The 21009-nt window shown below is 41.2% G+C and overlaps 1 protein-coding gene across 2 annotated transcripts in view; it reads left to right on the top strand.

The window, feature by feature from the left end:
* LOC309700971 (Krueppel-like factor 7) overlaps positions 1–13446 on the top strand; it is a 54250-nt gene extending 40804 nt beyond the window's left edge. For both annotated transcript variants that reach the window (XM_082524906.1, XM_082524907.1), the window contains exons 4-5: positions 2034–2157; positions 8321–13446. In XM_082524906.1, the coding sequence (XP_082381032.1) occupies positions 2034–2157; positions 8321–8372 (176 nt within the window). In that variant the 3' untranslated portion in view covers positions 8373–13446. The remainder of the gene's footprint in view (positions 1–2033; positions 2158–8320) is intronic.
* Positions 13447–21009: the final 7563 nt, after the last annotated feature.

Consider the following 21009-nt stretch of genomic DNA (forward strand, 5'->3'; position numbering starts at 1 on the left):
GCTCTGGTCTCTTAGTGCCCCCCTCCTCCTGCACCACCACTACTACTTCCACCACCATCATCGCCCCCTCAGCCCCGCTCCTCACCCCCGCCTCTTGCCCTGTACAGCTCTACGGCTACCGTCGCTAGGCAACTGCCTCCGTGCTCTGCCAGCGTGCTCAGTAATTGGCCGGTGGCATGGCGGCGTACCGTTGCCAGATCCAGCCAGCTGCACTGCCTCCTCATGTTTCACCACATACCCCCTACCCACCCCACGTCTCTCTTAGACATACACTCACACACAGATACACCCCACCCCCCTTGATCCCATTGCTAGGCAACGGATTCAGGCATTTCTGCCTCCCAGGAATTTCATTGGCCAGAGTCGGATGGCCCAAACCTGCAGCTCTGGGATGGAAGGGGACAAGACTAATTTCTGGATTTAGACCAAAAGCACTTTAAACTCTACAGTTTTTTGTTAAAGGGACAGTTCACCGCAAAATCGAGTAGTTTTTTACATTTATATATATACATATATATATGTATATATATATCGATATAGATATACATATATATATTTTGCCTCTGTTCTGCAGTCCTATTTATCAATCCAGATTGTTTTAGTCTTGCCCAATTGTGGCGCTATTGTGTGTAACTCCTGATCCTAGAAACAAAAGCGGTCCAGGAGAGCAAAAAAGGGTTAGGTAGTAAATGAGAATAAACCAAATTGACTGATAGACTCAGCAGACTCATATAAACTTACATTTAAACCACAAACAAAACTGATGGCCTAGACAGAGTCATCTTGGTGACTTAAATATCCAAAAGAACTACACTGAATGGAATAAATGGCACAGGTGTACCAGATCCACTGAAATTAGAACACAGGAAGTTGCACCATTTAAGTTCCCTCTTAGCTGATCTGCAATGGAAGCTAACTGTTGGCAGGGGGGTAATGAAATTAATAAATTATATAAAAATACAAAAAATTGGGGTTTATCTAAATATAAAAATAATGTTAATAAATGTTAATAAGTCATGTATGCAAAGTTTCATTGAGATTGGCCAACCCATTAAGGAGGAGATGGGGGTAAATACATATACATATGCAATGGATACGCTCCCATCATTACAGTCAGATCTTCAAATAAAAGCAGGTACGCTACAGCCAAAATCAGCATATAGACATGGTTTATCACTTTAAAAAAATTGAAAAAGAAAGAAAGTACTGATTATTTTAGATCCGGCCTGAAATACTATGTGAATATCTCCCACATTTGGCTCACAGATGTGGCCCCTCCTTACTTTACACAAGCTCTCATTGCAGTTTTGACAGAGCAGTTGATCTATTGATTTTGTCCCTTTAGATAATCGCATTCAATGAATTAAGCCAGTAGTCGTGGTGAAAGCGCTCGAGCAGAGTTGGTCAGCCTCGAGCACCAGTCCAGATGGGATGTGACTGATGCAGGTGACATCTTCGGAGTTGGACGCAGCTGGCGGATTGTGGCCTCCTTGCCATTATGTGTCTGGCCTAATTATCACTACCCCCTCCTTCCCTACCAGCATATCTGCAGCCTCCTTTGCCTTAATCCACTTCTGCAACACTTCTCTCCTACTCTACTTTTCCCTCCCCTGGTCTCATCTCACCTCCTCCTCTCAGTCTCTCATCCACCTTGCCTCTAATCCTCACCCCTCCCTCCCACCCTCCCTCCCTCTCAACCTCTTCTCTCTCAACCCTCCTCTCCTCTTCTGCATGTTCAGCAAGATTGGAGACCAGTGGGAGCTTCTCCATCTCATCCCATTGCTCTCTTTACAGTCCCTAAAAAAGGAAATGGTGACAGGAGGCACAGGGATCTTTATCAGACTGGAAGCTAACATGCACTCACAATATACAGGACACACTCATTAAAATAAAAGCTCTGCCAATATCAAACAGGAAGATAAAGGGTTAGCGGCAAAGAGCTTTTTGCATGGGCGCAGAACAACAAATAAGCGTGTGATTGGTGTATGAGCGATCAAACAGGTGCTCACGTGTGCTTTTTTTTTACCCCCTAGGTGAGAAGCCATACAAGTGCTCGTGGGAGGGCTGCGAGTGGCGATTCGCCCGGAGCGACGAGCTGACGAGGCACTACCGCAAACACACCGGCGCCAAGCCTTTTAAGTGCAACCACTGTGACAGGTCTGTCAAAACATGCCTCTCCCTCCTTCTCCGTGTCTTATATGTTTTTCTTCGCTTTTTTATCCGAGCGCTATTTGAAGTACTTCCACAAGCACAGCAGGCTGTGTTTTAACATTGTGTTTGGTGTAGTGAAGACAAGATGCTGGTTACACACCCCGAAATGTGTTTTGGTACTGACCCAGTTTAAAAGTGTGTTGGCAGGATTACTAATGTGCGCTCCAAGACCCAACTCGCTCAGTGTTTGAGCGAGTTGAGCTCAGTGTTTCAGCTCTAGACCCACATTAGGGACGGTGCAGCATATTAATAGTGAATTTACACACATGATGATAGATAGTCTTTATTTGGATTCAGAGCGGGACAGAGGTGTAAAATGAGTTTCATTAGCAATGAAACACCTAACAACCTGGGATATTAATTTAATTTGCAGGGTATTAAGTAAATAAATACTGGCTTTATTATCAGAAACACTGGCAATAAAGAAAAGATAGACACAGCCTTTGAGGGTGAAGCTGGTGCTATAGTCCATTTAATCTGTGCTCTTTTTTTGCCCAGCAGGGGGTCACTCGTCTGACTGTACAGAAATCTGGCAAATTATCCACATTTCTCATTTCTTACACACTTAGGTTAGGGTCTCGATTGTTAGCTTAGAGTTTTATTTAATACATGATGAAAAGGTACTTAAGGCTATCCCGGGTACAACTTGAGTCTTCAAGTGTGGACCTCACTGACCATCGGGTGATGTCATGGCTATCTTTTATATACAGTCATTAATCTCAACAGTCACTGACTTTAGTTTAAACAGTGGAAATTGGTTGAATTTGTAGATTTTTAGACATTTACAGGAGGGAAATGTATTTGGGGAATTGTTGAAGCCACCATAACCCTAAATACAGGTGTAAGTGTGTGTGTGGGTTACTGGAAATAAAGCCCCAGGCTGGCCCAGTGATTGGGCAGGCTTTCCGGTGAACTCTATAATCCCTGTCACCTGAAAAGTCCTTGTGCAGAGCAAGCTGAGCATCCGAGAAGTTTACCACACAAAAACAAAAACAACTAATGAATTTAAAAAAAATTTGTTAATTAACTTTAACTAACAGCTATTTTAGCAATAAACAGAAAAAAATATATAAATCAATAGTAAAGTCCTAATTTATGGTTTATTTATGTAACTAGGAATCCAAACAATCACAGGACCTCTAAAGAACAGGCACTTGGAGAAAGGGGAGAGGAAAACCACCATTTTAATAGGAAGAAACCTCCAACAGAACTATGCTCATGGAGCACCCATCCTCTCCAACTGGTTGGGGGTTAGGGGAAAGAGAAGAGAGTAGAGAGAGCCAGAACAAAAGGGGAAAAAAATGATTGAATCTTTAAATGACATCTTTTAAATGTGCACATTTAATGTTGCAAATGAGAGTGTTTTAAACCAAATCACAACCTTTTCCTAAACCTACCTAAGTTTGATGCTTAAATACACAAACTACAGTCTCCAGGTGATTTATAACCTAACAACTTCCTGCATATACTGCTTTTAACAAGTATTTTCAATAACAGTTTGATAATAAACAGATAATGCTCCCATATTGTTTATAAACCTACAATAGAAACAGTTGTGAAACATTAGCGTTAAATATTTGCATTTTTGTTCGTTAACATTTTAACAATAATTGTTTTTTTATGATAGTTATGATGGACTATTGCCATTAAACACTTTGCAGATCATAGATAATGTTTTGTTTGCTGTTTTAAATCAAACATCATATGAATCTCAAAGTCATGCACCTTTACACCCTTGACTGTCACCGGAAAGAGGTGATCTGTTATAGTTTGACTGTGACTCTTCCTAATTAGGCACCTTGGCCTCTGTTTAATTATGAAGCAAAGGGAAAGGGCTCCTTAAATCTGGTTCCACTGACCAAAAAAACCCCCAAACATTTTAAGGCAATTATTCACTTTTTAAATGATCAGCTTGCTGCCGACACAAAAATCTTTACTCCTATTTTAATTACACCCTGCTGTCTGTCTTTGATCTGGCCCTCGCTGACACCTCTGGGATCTCTGAGCAATATTGTCTACAGGAGCTACCACAATGCAGCAAGGCATCCCATGATAAAAAGCGTGCTTTTAAAGGATTTCATCACACACAAAAAAGGAAATTTAAAAGGTTCTTTTTGTTATTGCGCTACAGAAGAAAAAATTTTAATATATATATAGTAGTACCTGCAAGGTAAATACCGCCTTAAAATGTGCTTCCTCTGCTATACAGAGGCTTTTTGGTGACTTTTGTAGCTTTTTTTTTGTATATATGTCCTTGGGTATGTGAGTGAGAACATGCAGTTATATTTTACGGTAGTAAACCATTTTATGGAGATCCTAGCAGAAACACCAAAATAGCTCTATGATGGCAACCAAACAGCAGTATTATCCTGTAAAGCTCATATTTCACAGTACAGCGCTGGATTGTTTTTACATTAAAAAGGAACTGCTGTCGTAGTTACAACAGGCACATTTTAATCCTGCTTAAGCTTCTCTCCAGTGCCTTATTGTAATTTAACTGGAAAGTTTCTTTCATTTGCCATTAACATACGGATATGTTTTCTATAAAATACTTTTATTTACTTCTACTTACGTGCTTACTTAAATTTATCTTCATATTTACTTTTTTTTAACTTACATTTACTTGCATGTTTTACTTACATTTGTTGCCATTCCTTCATTTGTTTCACTTACATTTGTCTTCACCCAAATTATTCTTGTAATTGCATCTTTTACATTGTGCTGACAGCCTTGTTTTAATCAATCATTTTCTTCTTTTTCTGGAAATTACATGCAACGCCATTTAATTATTCATGGAGCTAGAAATTAGGGAATAAAGATGTCATCTATTGTCAAAAACCGCTGCGAGCAAAAAACAGTGTGTGTCTTTTAAAGGACAGTGCAGTCTTTTTTGACAGTTTCAAAACTGATCACAGTGCAGGGTGTTATTGAATATATGACTTCTTGAATCATGCATAGGTTCATTATGAAAGGACAAAAAGAAATTCCCTCCTCACCTAAGGTACTTTGCCTTGATGCCTATTGAAAAGTGTGTATGCATATGTGTGTGTGTGTGTGTCAGGGGGCAGAGGGCCATGCAGTGTCAACTTAATCAGGTCTCAGCTGGAGAGACTGTAAATACAGTATCCCTCCCCCCTGATTTCCCACCTCCCCCCGCTACCAGACCCCCCTACAGGCACATCCCTAATTTGGGCCCACCTCTGTCATGTGTCACAGGATGTCCAACCCCTCCAGCCTAACACACACACACACAAGTGCACACACACTCTGCTGAGATGAAGGAAGAGGGGAAACAGGGGAGACAGAAAAAAGTCAGGGTGGAAGATTGAGGATGGGGGAAGTTGGGGGACGAGGGAAGGAGGAGGCAGACCTACGGTGTGCCAGCTGGTGTCGTGCCCCCGAGTCGTGACTCATACTTTACCATCTGTCTCAGCGAACGCACTCACAGTGACACACACACACACACACACACACACACACACACACACACACACACAGAACACCCATGAATGTCTTCTGAGCCGTTCATTTATCCCACATGTGTTTGTACGGGTGCACACACTTGTGCGCACAAAGACAGTAACACACACACAGGTATGACAGTAAGACGGATGACTGGTGGCTCATCACATGTGACTCCCTCTCTTGGCCAAACACTGATTCATCAAGACGTGTTAGACAGTTCCCTCTGTCTCAGTGGAAAGAGCCAATCTGAAACCTGTGTCAAAAAAAAAACAAGGTAGGAAAGGAACATCTTCTAGAAATTCATGACATGAAGGCATGAAGTGATAAATGTTAGAATCTGAGTTCAAAGAAAGACTATGGTATGTTACGATTGAGCTATAAAAATTCTTAAATTAACAGTCAAGGTTAAATTACCTCACATCCACGGCTATCATAAACCTCAAAAGCCTTCTGACTAATATTTAGAGGCGACGTCTCTAATGGCAAATAGGAATCACACTGCATAATCTTTGGGAAAACTGCCCTGCTTCTTACTGGATTTATTACCTCAGTAAACACTTCTTTCATGTGTTTGTAGTCTCTAGTATCAAGTCTTATTCTGGACAGCATTGTTCTCATTTTTAACTCATTTGGTCATAGAACCGATGGGCTTGTGCAATGATGAGGCGTCCATCATTTATCTGTACCTGTGTTCAAAGCAATTGCTAATTCTCCTAGAGAGGTGTCAGATTTTAGATGATCATTGTGTGCATGGTTTTTTTTACTAAGGCAGAGGTGGACAATTAATTTCCCCAGTGGGCCACATTAGAAACTGGGATTGTTGTGGAGGGCCACACCAATAACCTGAACTCAGTCAAACTCGGTATTAATTTTATCCCTTTGTAAGCTTGTGGGCACGACCCTCCACAACAGTCCCTGGTTCTCACGTAGCCTCTCGGGAAAATTAATTGCCCACCCTGATTGAAGGGGCCTCACCCAAATTTTGCTCAAGGTCAAGGTCATATTGATTGTTTTATGAGCACTTTCATTTTTAGAATGATCACTACTAGGGTATTCGTCAGATTTTTGTGAACTTGTATGGACTGCTCATGCTTATACTCAGACGAGTGTAAGCATTAGAAACTGGGACTGTTGTGGAGGCCCGCGCCAATGAACAAAATTCTGCTCCACATTAAATTTATCTCTCTAAAAACCTATTGGTGTGGTCCGGCCCTCCACAACAGTCCTAGTTTCTCATGTGGCCCTTTGGGAAAATTAACTGGCCACCCCTGACCTAAGTATTCTTAATCCAAATCATGCTCATCATCAAGGTCATATTGGCCATTTTACGGGAACTTTTTATCAGTTGATTTTAATTCTCATTAGTTTGTGCAATATAGCCAACCAATAGCAACAAAACTTATAACTTGAGCAAGAAGAGCTACTACCACGTGGATATTCTGATTTTAATTATGGTTCCAGGCTATTCTTTAAGATGTAGCTACCTTCTGATTGACAACTTGTTAATGAATGGTCATGCAGTGGTTTTTCAGTCAGATCCAGCCCATGCTTGTGATGTTTCTTCAACTGGTTGCACCCTGTCTGATATGTAGATGGTGTCAAAATGCTGTATAAATAAGAGTGTATTAGCTATGAAACACTTTCAATATTTTCCTTGAACCTTTAGTGTCATACTCATCTGTAACGGCTGGGAGTGATGCACTTTAACACGAGCGTGCTGTGGTTATTTATTCTGTCATAACAAAGGGACATAAAACAGCAGCTATTTTCTTAAACTTAGCCTTTCTTCTGTTTAGAGACACTTCCTAAAGCATTAGAAGCTTTGAAAATTCTGCAAATTGGAAGCTGTTTGTTTCTTTTTTCTGCACAGCATTAGTAAATTTATCCACTTTACTCAACTCTAAACCAGCCTCCGCCTCCATCCAAAATATTTCTCACACACTAATCAGCAAAACATCCAACTTCCAATTATCTAAAAGAAAGCAACACTTTCTTTTTGGAAAGCACTGCTTCTCTGGGGAACGAAGCTGTAGTGTTAGTTCAGCGAGCATGCCATAGAAACGCTGTTGATCTGGAGATGAAAAAGTAGGTCTCATAATGGCTGCATCTGTATGTAAGCAAGTGTGGCATAAACAAAACACCAGCTGAAAGCATATATTATGTCACTTTGTGGCAATCAGGTTGAAATAATCATTAGTAAAAATTATTTTTAAAACCCTCCCGGAAAAAAAAAAATAGGCCGACGTACTTCCAGAGCAATTCCATTTTTCACTCTGCAGCTACGCCCCAGCAATTCTGCAAGCCTGATTTCAGATGAGAGGCTTTGATTCATCTAATTTAGCTATCGTTTTACAGCACATGTTTTGCATGCTGCTCCTCCTCCCCACCACTACCACCACCACACTGTTTCAACAGATCCATCTGCGGGCTCTCTAGTTATTCATGCCGCAGCTGAAGTCATTAGGAGTGCTGCTGAAAATGCTGATTATGAATTAGTTACACATATACTAATTGCGTGTGCATTAGTGGCTCAGCACTCACTAGCTAACAGCAACATTTAGCTCAATCGACAAAACAAACTTCTTCCCCTTGCATTGGTAACGAGCTAACAAGCTGTTCTCTGTTTCTCTGTCTTTGGTTGCAGGTGTTTCTCGCGGTCGGATCACTTGGCGCTACACATGAAGAGGCACATCTGAGAGATTCGGGAGAGGTCAGCGGAAGAGTGGATGGAAGAGAGAGGAAAAGGATGGAGGCAGAGTGGAAGAAAGAGAGGAAACGTCTGCAGAAAAATAACACCTTGGATTTCAGAGAGAGACAGCAGGACGGATTGAAAAAAAAAAAACAAGAAAACACAAGATCTGGTCTTTCTCGACTGGAGAAATTGAAACCACACAGGGACTACAGACAGAAATACAGGCAGACAGACAAACTGATCCTAAGTGGCTCTGTCAATCTGTGCACGACCAGTTGGTCCATGATTCCACGGTGACACATCTTCACCTCACAACCATCCCCCCAACTCCCCTGTGTCGTTTTGTGGACTATACAGACGCTCCATCCCACCCTTCATATGTGTCTCAGAGGGGATGTGACATGACGAGCGGCGGGCCACGTGCCTGTAGTTGGCAGCTTTTTATTTCTCACCCTTTGCAGTCTTTGCCTTGCTGTGGTCCCTCTGTGAAATGCTTCCAGCCCTGTTCATGCAGCAGTGCTCCACATGCCAGCTAGGACACCAATGCCAAACTGGACCAGTTGTACTGTAACTCTGGTGTACTGCGAGGAGTACTACTGTTACAACACATATTATTATTGAAAAGAAGAGTTCATTCATTGTCAATAGCAGTTCAGCCAAGCAAGCGCAAAGGCTGACTTTCACTCCCTCAATACTCGCCACACCCTTTAGAATTCACCATTTCTTATATATCCAACAAATATTTGATAGTTTTCATCAAACATCTGTCTTATCTGCCAACTGAATCCATTCATAAATCCCTATGACTTCATGGCATATGAGCACTTGCTTGAATGGAGCGTTCCAATAGATCTCGAAGACTTGAAAATGGGAGTGTGCCCCACTGATGTGCTGTGAAGACTGACTGAGGTCATGTAGGCGGTTAGCTTGCTCTATGAACTTCCTTTTACCGGTTACGACTAGGCAAGGCTAACTTACCTACACTGTTACCTACACTGCGAAAGACTCCTAGAACATCAGCTGGAACTGAGTGGTTCATGAGATGCGAGATGGCTCTTAGGAGTGTTTTTCCTCTCTGGGATCTTAGCTCTAATGAGTTGTTGTCAAAAAACTGTTGCGCAATTGACTCTGTTGGCAAACTTTTGTAAAAATTTATCCACTGTCTTGAACCGGGAATTAATTAGGGACTCAACAAACGATGGCTTTCACGTACCAAATGAGCGTGGACAGCCAAATGCACAAGTTGAAGCAGCTAGCTTGCTGCGATAGCACACCGAACACAAACGAAAATCACTATGTACGTAAAGGCTATTTTATTTCTAGGAAATAGTTCTCCTGTTTTTTTTTGAAGAAAAAAAAAACAGTTTAAAAAGACAGCGTTGGAGAATTCACTGGCAGCCAAAAAACAATTAAACAAAAAAAAAACCTCTGCAGTAGATGCCCAAAATGATCTCTTTGCACTTAAGAGTGATTGGCAACTAACTAGCCACTAGGTTCTGTCCTTTTCATACCATCCTTGCATACTACTTTTTCCAATTTAGCAGCTCTTAGCCTTTTGAGAAACAAATAATAATAAAAAAAAAGCACCATTTAACAGCTCTTTAAACATGGCCCTATGCAGAACAAAGGACATTCCCGATCAACATGTAGGACTGAATGCAGATTTCTACTCTGCCAGAAATAGAAGAACTTTTTGGAAGAAACAAATTTAACATGTTGCTGGGCCCAGAGGTGTGGTTGGTAAGATCATACAAGGCACCATTTGTATTTATACTTTTTTACTGTTAAAATGAATAATGGGATTTGGAAAACTAGCTAGTCACACCTGGTAACTTTTACTGGACCACTAAGAGGTCATGAGTATGGATTTCCAGTGGGTCTGGAGTGTGTTAGGGGAGGATCGGATCTGCTCAGTCAGCAATGATAACTGCCCCATCAGCTCACAAAACTGCAGTGGAGTGAAACCCACACGCACAAAGAGACACATACATTCAACTCTGAGAAAACTGGAATTATCATCTGTCCTGTGTGACCTGACTTTACTTAGATACAACCAAGACTGATAAAAAGGTCATAAATGTCTTCGTGTCGCAGATGAAGGTAAACACAGAAGAGAGCTTGAACAAAAGTAGACTGTGAAGATACTGACGAAACTTTACTGAGGACAGTTGCGTCAAAGCGTAAATTCTTTATTTTAAGACTTTAATTTGTGTGCTTCGCTTTGAAGCAAAAGTTAACCTGCATCTGTTTGCATTTTGGAATAAAATACACAACATTTACTTTACTCTGTTACACCGGAGGCACATAACAGTTTGTGCATTAGTGCAGTCTAGCTCAATATTTTCTAGACACGATATAGTAGTGGCTCTGAAGGTAGATACAGCGTCAATAACTCCTTCACGTAGTGAACTTATTCTAAATGTGGAAGCAAGTCTGACGTTTATTTGTTCTTGAGCAAATACCTGTCAGATAACTTGTTTTTTCTCTCTCCTGTCTTTGCAAGGTCCATTTGCAAAGACAAAAGAGACTGACCACTTAGTTTTAAGGAGGCCAAGATTTTTCGCAGGCCTTCCAGATTGAAACTACTGTTAGTATTTAGCTGTGTCTCAACTTGCATACTTCCATACTTGCTGTTTGCAGGTGTGTTCCTTGAGGAAAATCCATTAGCTAAGTGAGGCATGGTAAAATGCTGCTATCCACTTGTTAAGTCCGACATTATTAGCCATTTCCAGGTCTAAATGCTGCTTCCCTTCCCAAAACACCTTTAGAACAGTTGAAATTCTTTCAGCTCAAATAAAAACAATTACTATGGCTTTCTTTCAAGTGTAACAATAAAGATTCATGTCCAGCCATCCATGAAAAGAGGAGTTAGTAACTTTAGCAGGGTTAGATGTTAGCAGGAAGTTAGCGGACTACATATAACATGCTCTAACTGAAGTATTCTAAAAATAAATAAATAAATAAAAAGACAATAATGCTATACATTTGGACAACAACAAAGATGGAATACTAAATAGTAGCAATGTTTGGAGAGTTAGAGACATTTGACTAATGGGATAAATGGATATTTGCACATAATAAGTGCTACCTGGTGGCTAGCTGCAGAGCTATAGCTAATACAAATGCAATAGCACAGGGAAGATGATGGATTTAAACTGTTCTCCGTGTTGAGGAAGAAGGCAAGAAGCTGTCCACAGCTCGAGGTTAGTTATTTTTTTTTGCTGTGTGGTTTAGCTAAAAAAAAAAAAAAAAAGAAAAATCTTGGTCCTAAGCTTAATATAGTCACTGAAATCTGAGCTAGCCTAAGAGTGATTCTTTGGGTTATAGTGCACATAATGAGCTTTTAAAAAATGAGCTTAAAGACGTGATGCACATGAATATAAAAAACTTTAAAAACAGCTTTTTTTTTCTATTAACTAAAACACAGCACAAAGCATTACGGCCTCAGACAATGCAGTAAATGCTTGGACCTGGAGACAGGGTTGATACGTCGTCACTTAACTAGTAGATTGTCAATTTATCTTCCTGCATGGAAAATTACTAACATAAGTATCGGAATTGAGACACAGATTAGAAAATCATGAATACTGGAAGCATTTTATATTTGGAAATGATGATTTGGAAGTCTTTCATTTCGTACCAGGCTAGCAGACCCAAGTTTTTCCTGCTTAGCTTCTCTCCTCATGTGAAGATGAAATGAAGAATTCAAGTTTAACCTGTGGGTTAAAATTGTATCATCGATGGCAGCTCTATGTGTGCGTATTTGAGTATTTCAACAGGGTGTTGAAGTGAACTGTTTCAACTGAATGGGAAAAGGGGGATTTATTAATTTATTCTTAGATTTTTATTTTGTTTGGTTTGGTTTTTTTGTGTGTTCACGCTCCTTACTATTCAAGGATAGCGGAATATTTTGGACTGAAATTTTAAAAGTTTAAAGATATGGATCCCAATGACAGGACAGTTTAAAATTTTGCCTGACTCTTGTTGTGAGCTGACAGAAACATTTTTTCTCTTCATGTATCTGCCGGGAGCTCGAGAACTGGGATTTCAAAAGTGAATGTGTTTTCTTGGAAAGGTCGTTTCATGTCGTCTCTGAGGATGCGGTTCAGTTCTGTGTCATCTTAATGAATGATTGTTAATTCTGCCGTGCCTGTGTTTTTCTTCGTCCGTTTGTATTTGCACTCTGAATTTTTTGGAACGCCCACTTGCATATCTGCTGTTTTCTGTCCGCTTGTGCACCATACTTCACACGATGACCCCTCGGTGATGAAACACTGGTCACGAAAGTCTGTATAGTAGCCGTTTTTTTTTTTAGCACAAAAGGTACATGCATACACGCTTCACGGATTCACATACATTGCAGATGTGCAGACAAACCTACACAAGCCGCATGCCTGCAGACACGCTTGGGCGCATCCACAAATGCGCAAATATGTACAAGCACATCTCGAATCCACGCACTCACAAAAACACATACAGACACAAACACCTATCCTGCGCTCTCCTTGTGGGTTTTTCCTACACCTTGTGAGAGTCGGAGATCCAGACTGCAGCTCTTGCTCTCAGCAGAGGGGGGTGCACACGCATTACTATGTGTGACACCACTTCTGTTTCCACCAGGTCTGAATTTTAAATCAAACACACCCCCGTTTTTCTACCAGCATTCTCTCATCACTTCCCCCTCTTCCTCCTCCCCCTCCTCCTCTTTGCCTCCCTACCCCCTTCCTTCCATTTTCTCAGATATGATCCCTTTCAACTCCTCTCCTCTGTCCAACCCCCCCCACCCACCTGCCTCCCAACCACCCTTCCACCTCCACCTCCCTTCTATTTTTCTCCTCTGTTCTCTTTCTCCTTTTCTTTCTCTGTAAAAAGTGTTTCAAATTTATCATTTGTATATTATGATGTATGGGTACGATAATGTTCTTTATTATGGAAAAATGAGAAAGATTTATTTTTGTTACCGGTTTGTTTCATAATTCCTTTTTTAAATTGGTATTGTAATATCTCTATGCAAGGAACTGTTCGGTGAATCGTTTTTATTTAAGAATGTAATTATGTGTAATAAATGGTAGAAGCAGTTTGGCATGGAGTATTCATGGTTCTTGGCTGGTCTTTTAATGGCAGTTTCATCCTGTAACAATATGCACCTAATCATCCATCTTCACATAGAATATTTTATGATTTCTTATCAAGTCTCAATCACAGAGCCATTCAGATTGTTAACAATACGCTCCTAGAGGACGTTCCACAAACCCTTTCGCTTTTTCTTCTGCCCGACCAGAGCACTCGCAGGGACCGAGTGATTTGGGTTTGCTGCAGTTAAACCAGCTCAGTAAAAGTGGGCAGGTAATTTCATTTACATCCTCCTATTTCTGCTATTTGCAGTAAACCACCCTTGGAAGAGTAAAAAGGGCTCTGATTTATCGTTTCTTTTGATCAAACACGGGAAATGGGCCAGAATACCTTTACTTTGCCTCAGTGCGCACTCTCGTTGTCTCCCTCCGAGGAAGCTACAGCATGTTAATTATATCTGGTACCAACCAAGGTGATGACTTATCTGCTATTCCTGCCTTTTGACCATGACTAGCTGATAAAAGGCTAATCGAATAACTAATGGCTAATTAGGGAGTAATTACTCCCTGGTAAATGGCCCTATGCAGCGTATTAATTCTCCTCGGGTCTGGCAGTGAGAAACTCCCATAAGGTTTTTTGTTTCATTTAATGCTCCCTAATTGAAATGGGCACCCTCATCAAGAAGCTTACATGTATCTGTCGAACTTAATGTTCTTTTATCTTTAATTACAGACAGGCTGCATATTATCTACCTAAATATACCTACTATGTCAATCGCAGAGACACATTATGAAATTAGAAACGATAGAGTCATTTTTCAATAAAGGTCGCACGTCCCCTGAATGGCTTTCAATCGTCATTTTCATTCCCCATGATGGAAATGAGGTTGTATGTGAGTTCACAGCAGAGCTAAATGGTCAAAATGTGTTCTGGCAGGAAAAAGATCAGAGAACCACATTCACACTAGCACATATATTCATAAAAGTACCATCATACAGGGTAATGTTATTGTTGTAGGGCAATGGGCAAAATTCTTTCGGTGCATTTAACTCTCAATTATGGCAAATGTCCGTAGCAGCTTGGCAGGGCTAAGATTTTTTCGCAGCATTTAGCTGAGCCTAACAAGAATGTAATGGGTGTTAAACAAATTAAAAAATTACTTTATAACTTATTGTGGGAAACATGAATGACTGGATTTCTTGGCAATCAAAGCCATTTCACTCAAAAGCCATAAGTCCCATTTCCTCCCCCCATTTTTACACTGATGTTGTGCTATTGCCTTAAATTGCATGTTGCCTGATTTAGACCTAGAACTGGTTACAACACATTTCTACCACCGGTGTCAATGCCAGAAAGCTGGTAATGGCAATGTAACACAAAACTGTTGGCCATAACATTGGAACCACCAAAGTCAGTGGCTATGGGAGGTAGTACCTAGGTGCTATGTGCAACCACAAGAAACTCCCGAGGGATTGCAGACAAGGTGAACAGAGCCTGGTGTTAGTAATTTTCTTCAAATTAACTACTATTTTTTTATAGTAACAATACATAATTTTCAGTCCCAAATTGTCAAAATGACAGCTTGTTCGTCAAAAGCACCAAGAAACAACTTGCTATGCACCTGCACCCACACCGTGTACGTGAAAAAGTTTAAAAACTTGCTGATTCAACACCAGAGCCACTGATATCAGTAAATATGGGAATAGCTACCATAAAACCAAGACCTTCATAGTTGCAGACGCACATAAAATGACATAATACAAACCAATACTACGTAATATTTTGTTCAGAATCTAAAATTGGGGATGCTTCTTAAAATGCATGAAGGCTGAAATTTCACCAAAAAAGCACTGACACAATGTCGATGGAAAACATATAAAAACCTGGTACTAGTGCCTAAAAGTTGCAGTGGCATGGCCACAATCACAAAATTGTTCCCCCCATATTAAAGCCACTAACAACAGTGGCTGTCTGGAAAGACTAAAGCAAGAAATATGCAGATGATTTGCACATTAAGCCCCCAGATTCTGTCTTTCATAATCCTCTTCCTATAAAAATGACCCCAACTACTGTTGTTTAAGGTTTGTCTTAGCCTAACTTAAGCTTTTGCCCCATGAGTAGCGTAAGACAACTTGACAACTCCCTGCTAGTGCACATGGGTGATCTCCTGCAATCCCTCCAGGAGGGTCAGTGTTCCGTGTGTTCCTTGGACATTAATTCTTCTTTTTTCCCTGTGGATTCCAGGTCATGCCCTGCCTAGTAATGTCTAGTGATGTTAGGCTTTCTGAGGTGTGCCCAATCCAGCTCCACTTTCTTCTAAAGATCTGTGTGGCTGTTGGTTCCTGATATATTCTTATCCACGGTCTTTTATTGACAGTCTTCTCTGGCCACTGGATCTGCAAGATTTTGTACAGACATCTGTTGGTGAATGTCTGTAGCTTGTGGAGCATTAAAGACTATGTAATACTGAGTGAAATCTTGGTTGTCTCTTAAAAAGCAGCGAGACAGTTTACTTGGGTTTGGGTCTTATAGACCTGTGATACCAGCCTAGTCTATCTCCTGACATGTAAGATTATCTTTCTGCCAGTCTGATTCCTGAAACAAGTCAAGAAAAATACCTGAACATCAAATGGAATCAACCCCAATGGCATTTTCAATAAGTACTGCAAAAATATATTCATAAATCCATACACACGCACACAAAAAACCCTCTTTCAACTCAGTCCCATAGATTTCATTTCGTTCACAAATGCAAAAATCCAATCCACTTCATGTTTTACTAATCCCAAGTAGTTCACTGAACAAAAAACCCCTCAACTTCTGGGTTTTCCTGTCAATCTTGTGTCAATCCAAAACAAAAAGTGTGCCTGAGATTTCCACAAAATATTGAAGCCAACAAAAACAAGACACAAAATAAAGGCAAGCAGTCAACCAGCTCAAGAAGGATCAATCAGCTGGTTGGACTTATGGCAAATAGGTTATTTTGATTGTTCACACTCTTGGTTGTTCAAGTGTGAGTAATATTGGCGGAAAAGTAAGAGAACCAACAAACCCAGTAGGATTCAGTCTCTGTGGATCACGAATGCATCCATCCAATAGTTATTGAGATGTCTCTTTCTGAACCAAAGCAGTGGCTTGACCAGGAGAAATATCATATCATCCCTCAAGCCATGCTAGAGGCTAAGAAAAGGATTCACACTGGAGCCTAATCTGATGGACCCGATGAAATAGCATTAAAAAATGGCTCACAATAGCCCCAAGCCATGTCAGATCACACAGTTAGAATTGAAAATCCAAAATTAAACAACAACCCATTCCATGTATTTTCTGCTTTCCTGATAGCACTTGACACTCAGTGAATACAACGGAATTAATGCAGACACAGTGTGGAAAGAAGTGGATTTGTTATCCAGCTAATTACACCAGGGATGCCAAGCAGAATAATCTGAATAATAGGAAAACTGAGTTGATAAACAGAGCTGCTGAATCCTTGATTATGTGTATTCACTCACCCTGTCCCCTCACCCTGTTGCATCAAAGATAACATTTATCTGAATCAGGAAAAACTATAGGATCACATCACCCATGATAAAAGCTCATCTTATCCTAAATATGGATTTCAATCTATAGTAAATATATGAATAAACAGTAAATGCATCAGAATTTAATAAAAGGTGTCGACCTTTTTATGTGCATACACCTTTTCGTACATGCATCATTGACAACCGCATGCTTTGTATGAACAAAAGAGCTCTCTGTTTTTGGTTTTCCCAGGTATCAGGCAGGTAAATTATAAATTATTTGACAGACGAGGCCATTAAGGTTGTAAGAAAAGGCCTAGTTCTGAATTGGAAATTAAACTTAAAATGAAAAATGTATCATTTAACGATAAAAAATTCAAACCACATAAAAAAAATCCGCTTTTTAAGCATACTGTGTCATTGTTCAGCACCCCACAGGCGTACGACTGTGCCCTTGAATCGTCTATATCTCTGCTCTGCTATTCACCCACAAAACACCTGAGCACATTTCAGAAACGCTGTCTTTGTTTTATATACAATGACTGAGCCATGGTTCCCACCACTGAAAGAGGGTATAAATGGTGTGAAGCACTGAATTGAAGCATCTGTTATGAAAGAAACCTGAATTCTTTAGGCAAGGCAGTGATTCACCTAACCAGTAGAATATAAAGCCCCCTTTATTTTACATGAGGTTGTGCAGTAGGAAATTTCACAGAGGGAGCTGCCAATGCCTGTGGGTGTCTTGTAGGTGTCTGGCAGCCATATAGTGATGTTGTTGTCACATCTGGCAACATAGAGATGCCGGCATTGTCACGATCTGGTACAGGGATTCAAGCGCAGAGCGGTAAGGTATCTCCAAGGTGTGGTTTATTTACAGTGCAGTGCAATATATGTACAGTGAAGGGATCCAAAACTCCGGGGGGGGGAAATCACAGGGTAACTCGCTCACGTCTTCTTCTCTCACACTCACACACTTTCCCGCAGCAGGGAGGTCGCAGGTCCGGGGGGGGGGGGAATCTGAAGCAGACGAGAAGGCAGGTCACCAACTAATCACAAGTCACGGATATGAAGCACAAGAGCTGTGAGAACACTAACGTTAGGGGTACAATCATCCAGCGACGAGAGGATCTGTGTTCCAGCCTCAAATAGTGCTCCCGGTGATGATGGGTGAGTGTTGTCAGGTGTGTGTGTGGGCCAAGGGCGGGAGCCCACAGTGAGCTCCGCCCAGGCAGAGAGGGAGAAAACAGCAACAGCAATTGTAGCCTTGTGGGGCCGACCGGGCAGGCACGGAGACCATGACAGGCATACTGAGAATCTGCAACAAGTTTAAAGCCTCCCTCATCCTGTCGTAATCCATGCTCCAATCATCAGTGCTATCTGCCACTGTCTCCAGTGATAACAAGAACTCCTTAGTAAGATTATTAACTACTCAGCAGCTGATATCCATGAAGTCAGGCTTCAGTCTTTAGTTTCAAATTCAAGAGCATCAAAAATCCAAACAACGCTTTTGTCCTAACAGTGTTTGTGAGTCGTGGATTCTTTGGTTCCATGCCATGAACAGGCAAGCTCTTAGGTGTTTCCAATTATTGGGAATATGTCGAGGTGGCCCTCTGTAATTAAAGCCTAATCATGCTGGTGGATTCAGAGAAGCATCCTCATCAAGCTTTCATTACTATCCCTCCTTCTGATGCCTAGCAGCAACCCAGCCCCCTTTAGGAATGCTCAGATGGCCTAGTGCCAAATCAAATCAAGGTATTTTTTGGCTTTAATTTAAGAAGGCATTTTTGATTTTCTAACTACAATATATTGGGGGAGATTGGAGGGGGGAGGGGGTAATCCCCAGTCTCCAGTCCTATTGTTAGGCTCTAAAAGCAATTTTCTAAAGGTTCTTTGAATGCAATTTTGGTTGATTCTTCTGTCATATTCTTGTAATCTGACAAAATTCTTTAAACTAATTGCTTCATCCTTTGAACAAGTTGCACAGGCAAATATGTTCTCCCAATCATACACAAATATGAACCAATAAACCAACAATGTGAACCAATAAACTACTTTTGATTCAGTAAAAATTTTGTTTATCCAATGTCAGCAAGCACTTGGGGACAGTGACGAGGAAGAACTCCCTTTCAGCAGGAAGAAGCCTCAGTTAGAACTTGGCTCAGAGAGGTTTGTAGAGCAGAAAAAAGTAAAAAGTATAGAGTTGTCATTTTCCTATAACAATGAACATTATTAGTACGAGTACAATAAGTTAATTTACTAGCTGTATACTGGAGCCTAATCAAGGACATAAGGCCTCAGCCATGTAGACCTAAGGACCTGTTGGCAACTATCTGGCAACCACTGGTCAATAGGGGAGAAAAATATATATATTCCCAGATTGGTTGAGAGTCTGCTGACAGTGGCTGTCAAAACAGTTGTCAAAGCTCCATTCGTGGAGGTCTAGAAACCAGTCAGCAACCTGCCGGTAAGCATTAGTCACAAGGAAAGAGCATGTATTTAGTGACTAGTTGGTTGGTTGTTGCTGGCAGTCTCTAGCATCAAATTGGTTGCAAAGAGATACATGATGCTGCACTGAAAACCTCCTTCACATTGCTTTGGTTGCTAGCAGGTTTCTGTAGAAGATGCCTGTTTGTCTGCAAACACTCATTAACTGTCAAACTAGCAATCAAACAGCAGAGAAACTGAAGAATCTACTATTGTGACCAATTTCACAGAGCAACAGCCACCAACCACTCACCAGCCAGTTAGGAAAGACACATTTTTCCGATCGACCAATCTCTAGGCCTGTGTGACTGAGGCCTAACATTCACATTCACATCTACACCCCCAGAGCGAGTTGGTGCTCGGTTGCATCTGCATTTGATTGATCACTGGGGGGACTGTTCAGCTCTTCGCCCTTTCACTTATTTGGCTTTTCATTTAGATATAGAGCTGATGTCTAGGCTCATTAAATCAGCTGTGTATGGGGTGACTCGATGACTCTAGAAAAACATTTAAACAAACCGTGGCTGATTAAAAGCTGATTCTCTCGAATGATTCAGAAGCTCAGCGGCGTATTCCTTGCTATTGGGTTTCCTGCCCACTATTTTAGGCTAAAACGATTGCTTCTGAGATGAGCTCAATTCATGAGTTGCCACCAAAATAAACACTGTCAATCTTTGCAAGATATATGCAACAATAGCTCTTTTTTTTCTCTCCCAGAATGGTATTGCATTCCAGCTGTATAATATGCATGAGTCTGTACTTGTTTTTCCCTTCCAGCTTCTAAACGCTCTTCCACTTCAGAGAGAGGTTCGAATGAGACTACCGGTGAGCTCTTGTGTTCGGAGAGAGAGACCGAGCAGCTGGATAGGCTGGTGGCCTTGTGCTCTGAGACAGCTCAAATACAGAGTCATATGAGAGCACCTGGCCCTTCTATAAGCTGCTTGTTTGACAGACAGCACAGACACCTGGAAGCCCAATGAGAGAGTGCAGTGTAAAAGCCACTGCTGCTCTACAGAGCCATGCATTATGCAGGAAGCTCTCTCTCTCTCTGTTTCTCTCCCTCTGCCCTCTGCTCTGCGGTAAAAATAGATCAGCAGACCTGAGCGTTCAGCTCTTTTTTATGCTTCTCACTTTTACTTGGATCTCACCAGGTGCGGTGGCTCTTGGCTCCCTGCTCGCATTTCTTTGCCTGAATGTTTGTGTATCTGTGTGCGGGTTTAAACACGCACGTGTTTGCACACTCTTTTGAGAGTGTGTGCATGCATGTCTGCATGTCAACCAGGGCTGTTTTATCAGTTTTCCACTGAACTCAGCTTTCAATAAAAGTGGGATATTAGTCTCACACTGGTATTTCCAACCATTGTGGTGGGGAGGATATTATTTGGCAGTCACAGGTGGCGTGGCATTTGTAAAACCGCCGATAAAGCCTACACTGCAAGACCAAAAGTATGTGGACATGGCCAGGCTTATGAGTTTGGGGCTAGTGGGGTCCCTTGCCAACATGAAAACAAAGTTAGCTTCATAAAGATGTGTCTTTTCCAGTTTGATTAGCCTGCCCACAGA

The sequence above is a fragment of the Aulonocara stuartgranti genome (genome assembly GCF_965226115.1).
Source record: "Aulonocara stuartgranti genome assembly, chromosome: 23".
In the NCBI taxonomy this organism is placed as follows: Eukaryota; Metazoa; Chordata; class Actinopteri; order Cichliformes; family Cichlidae; genus Aulonocara; species Aulonocara stuartgranti.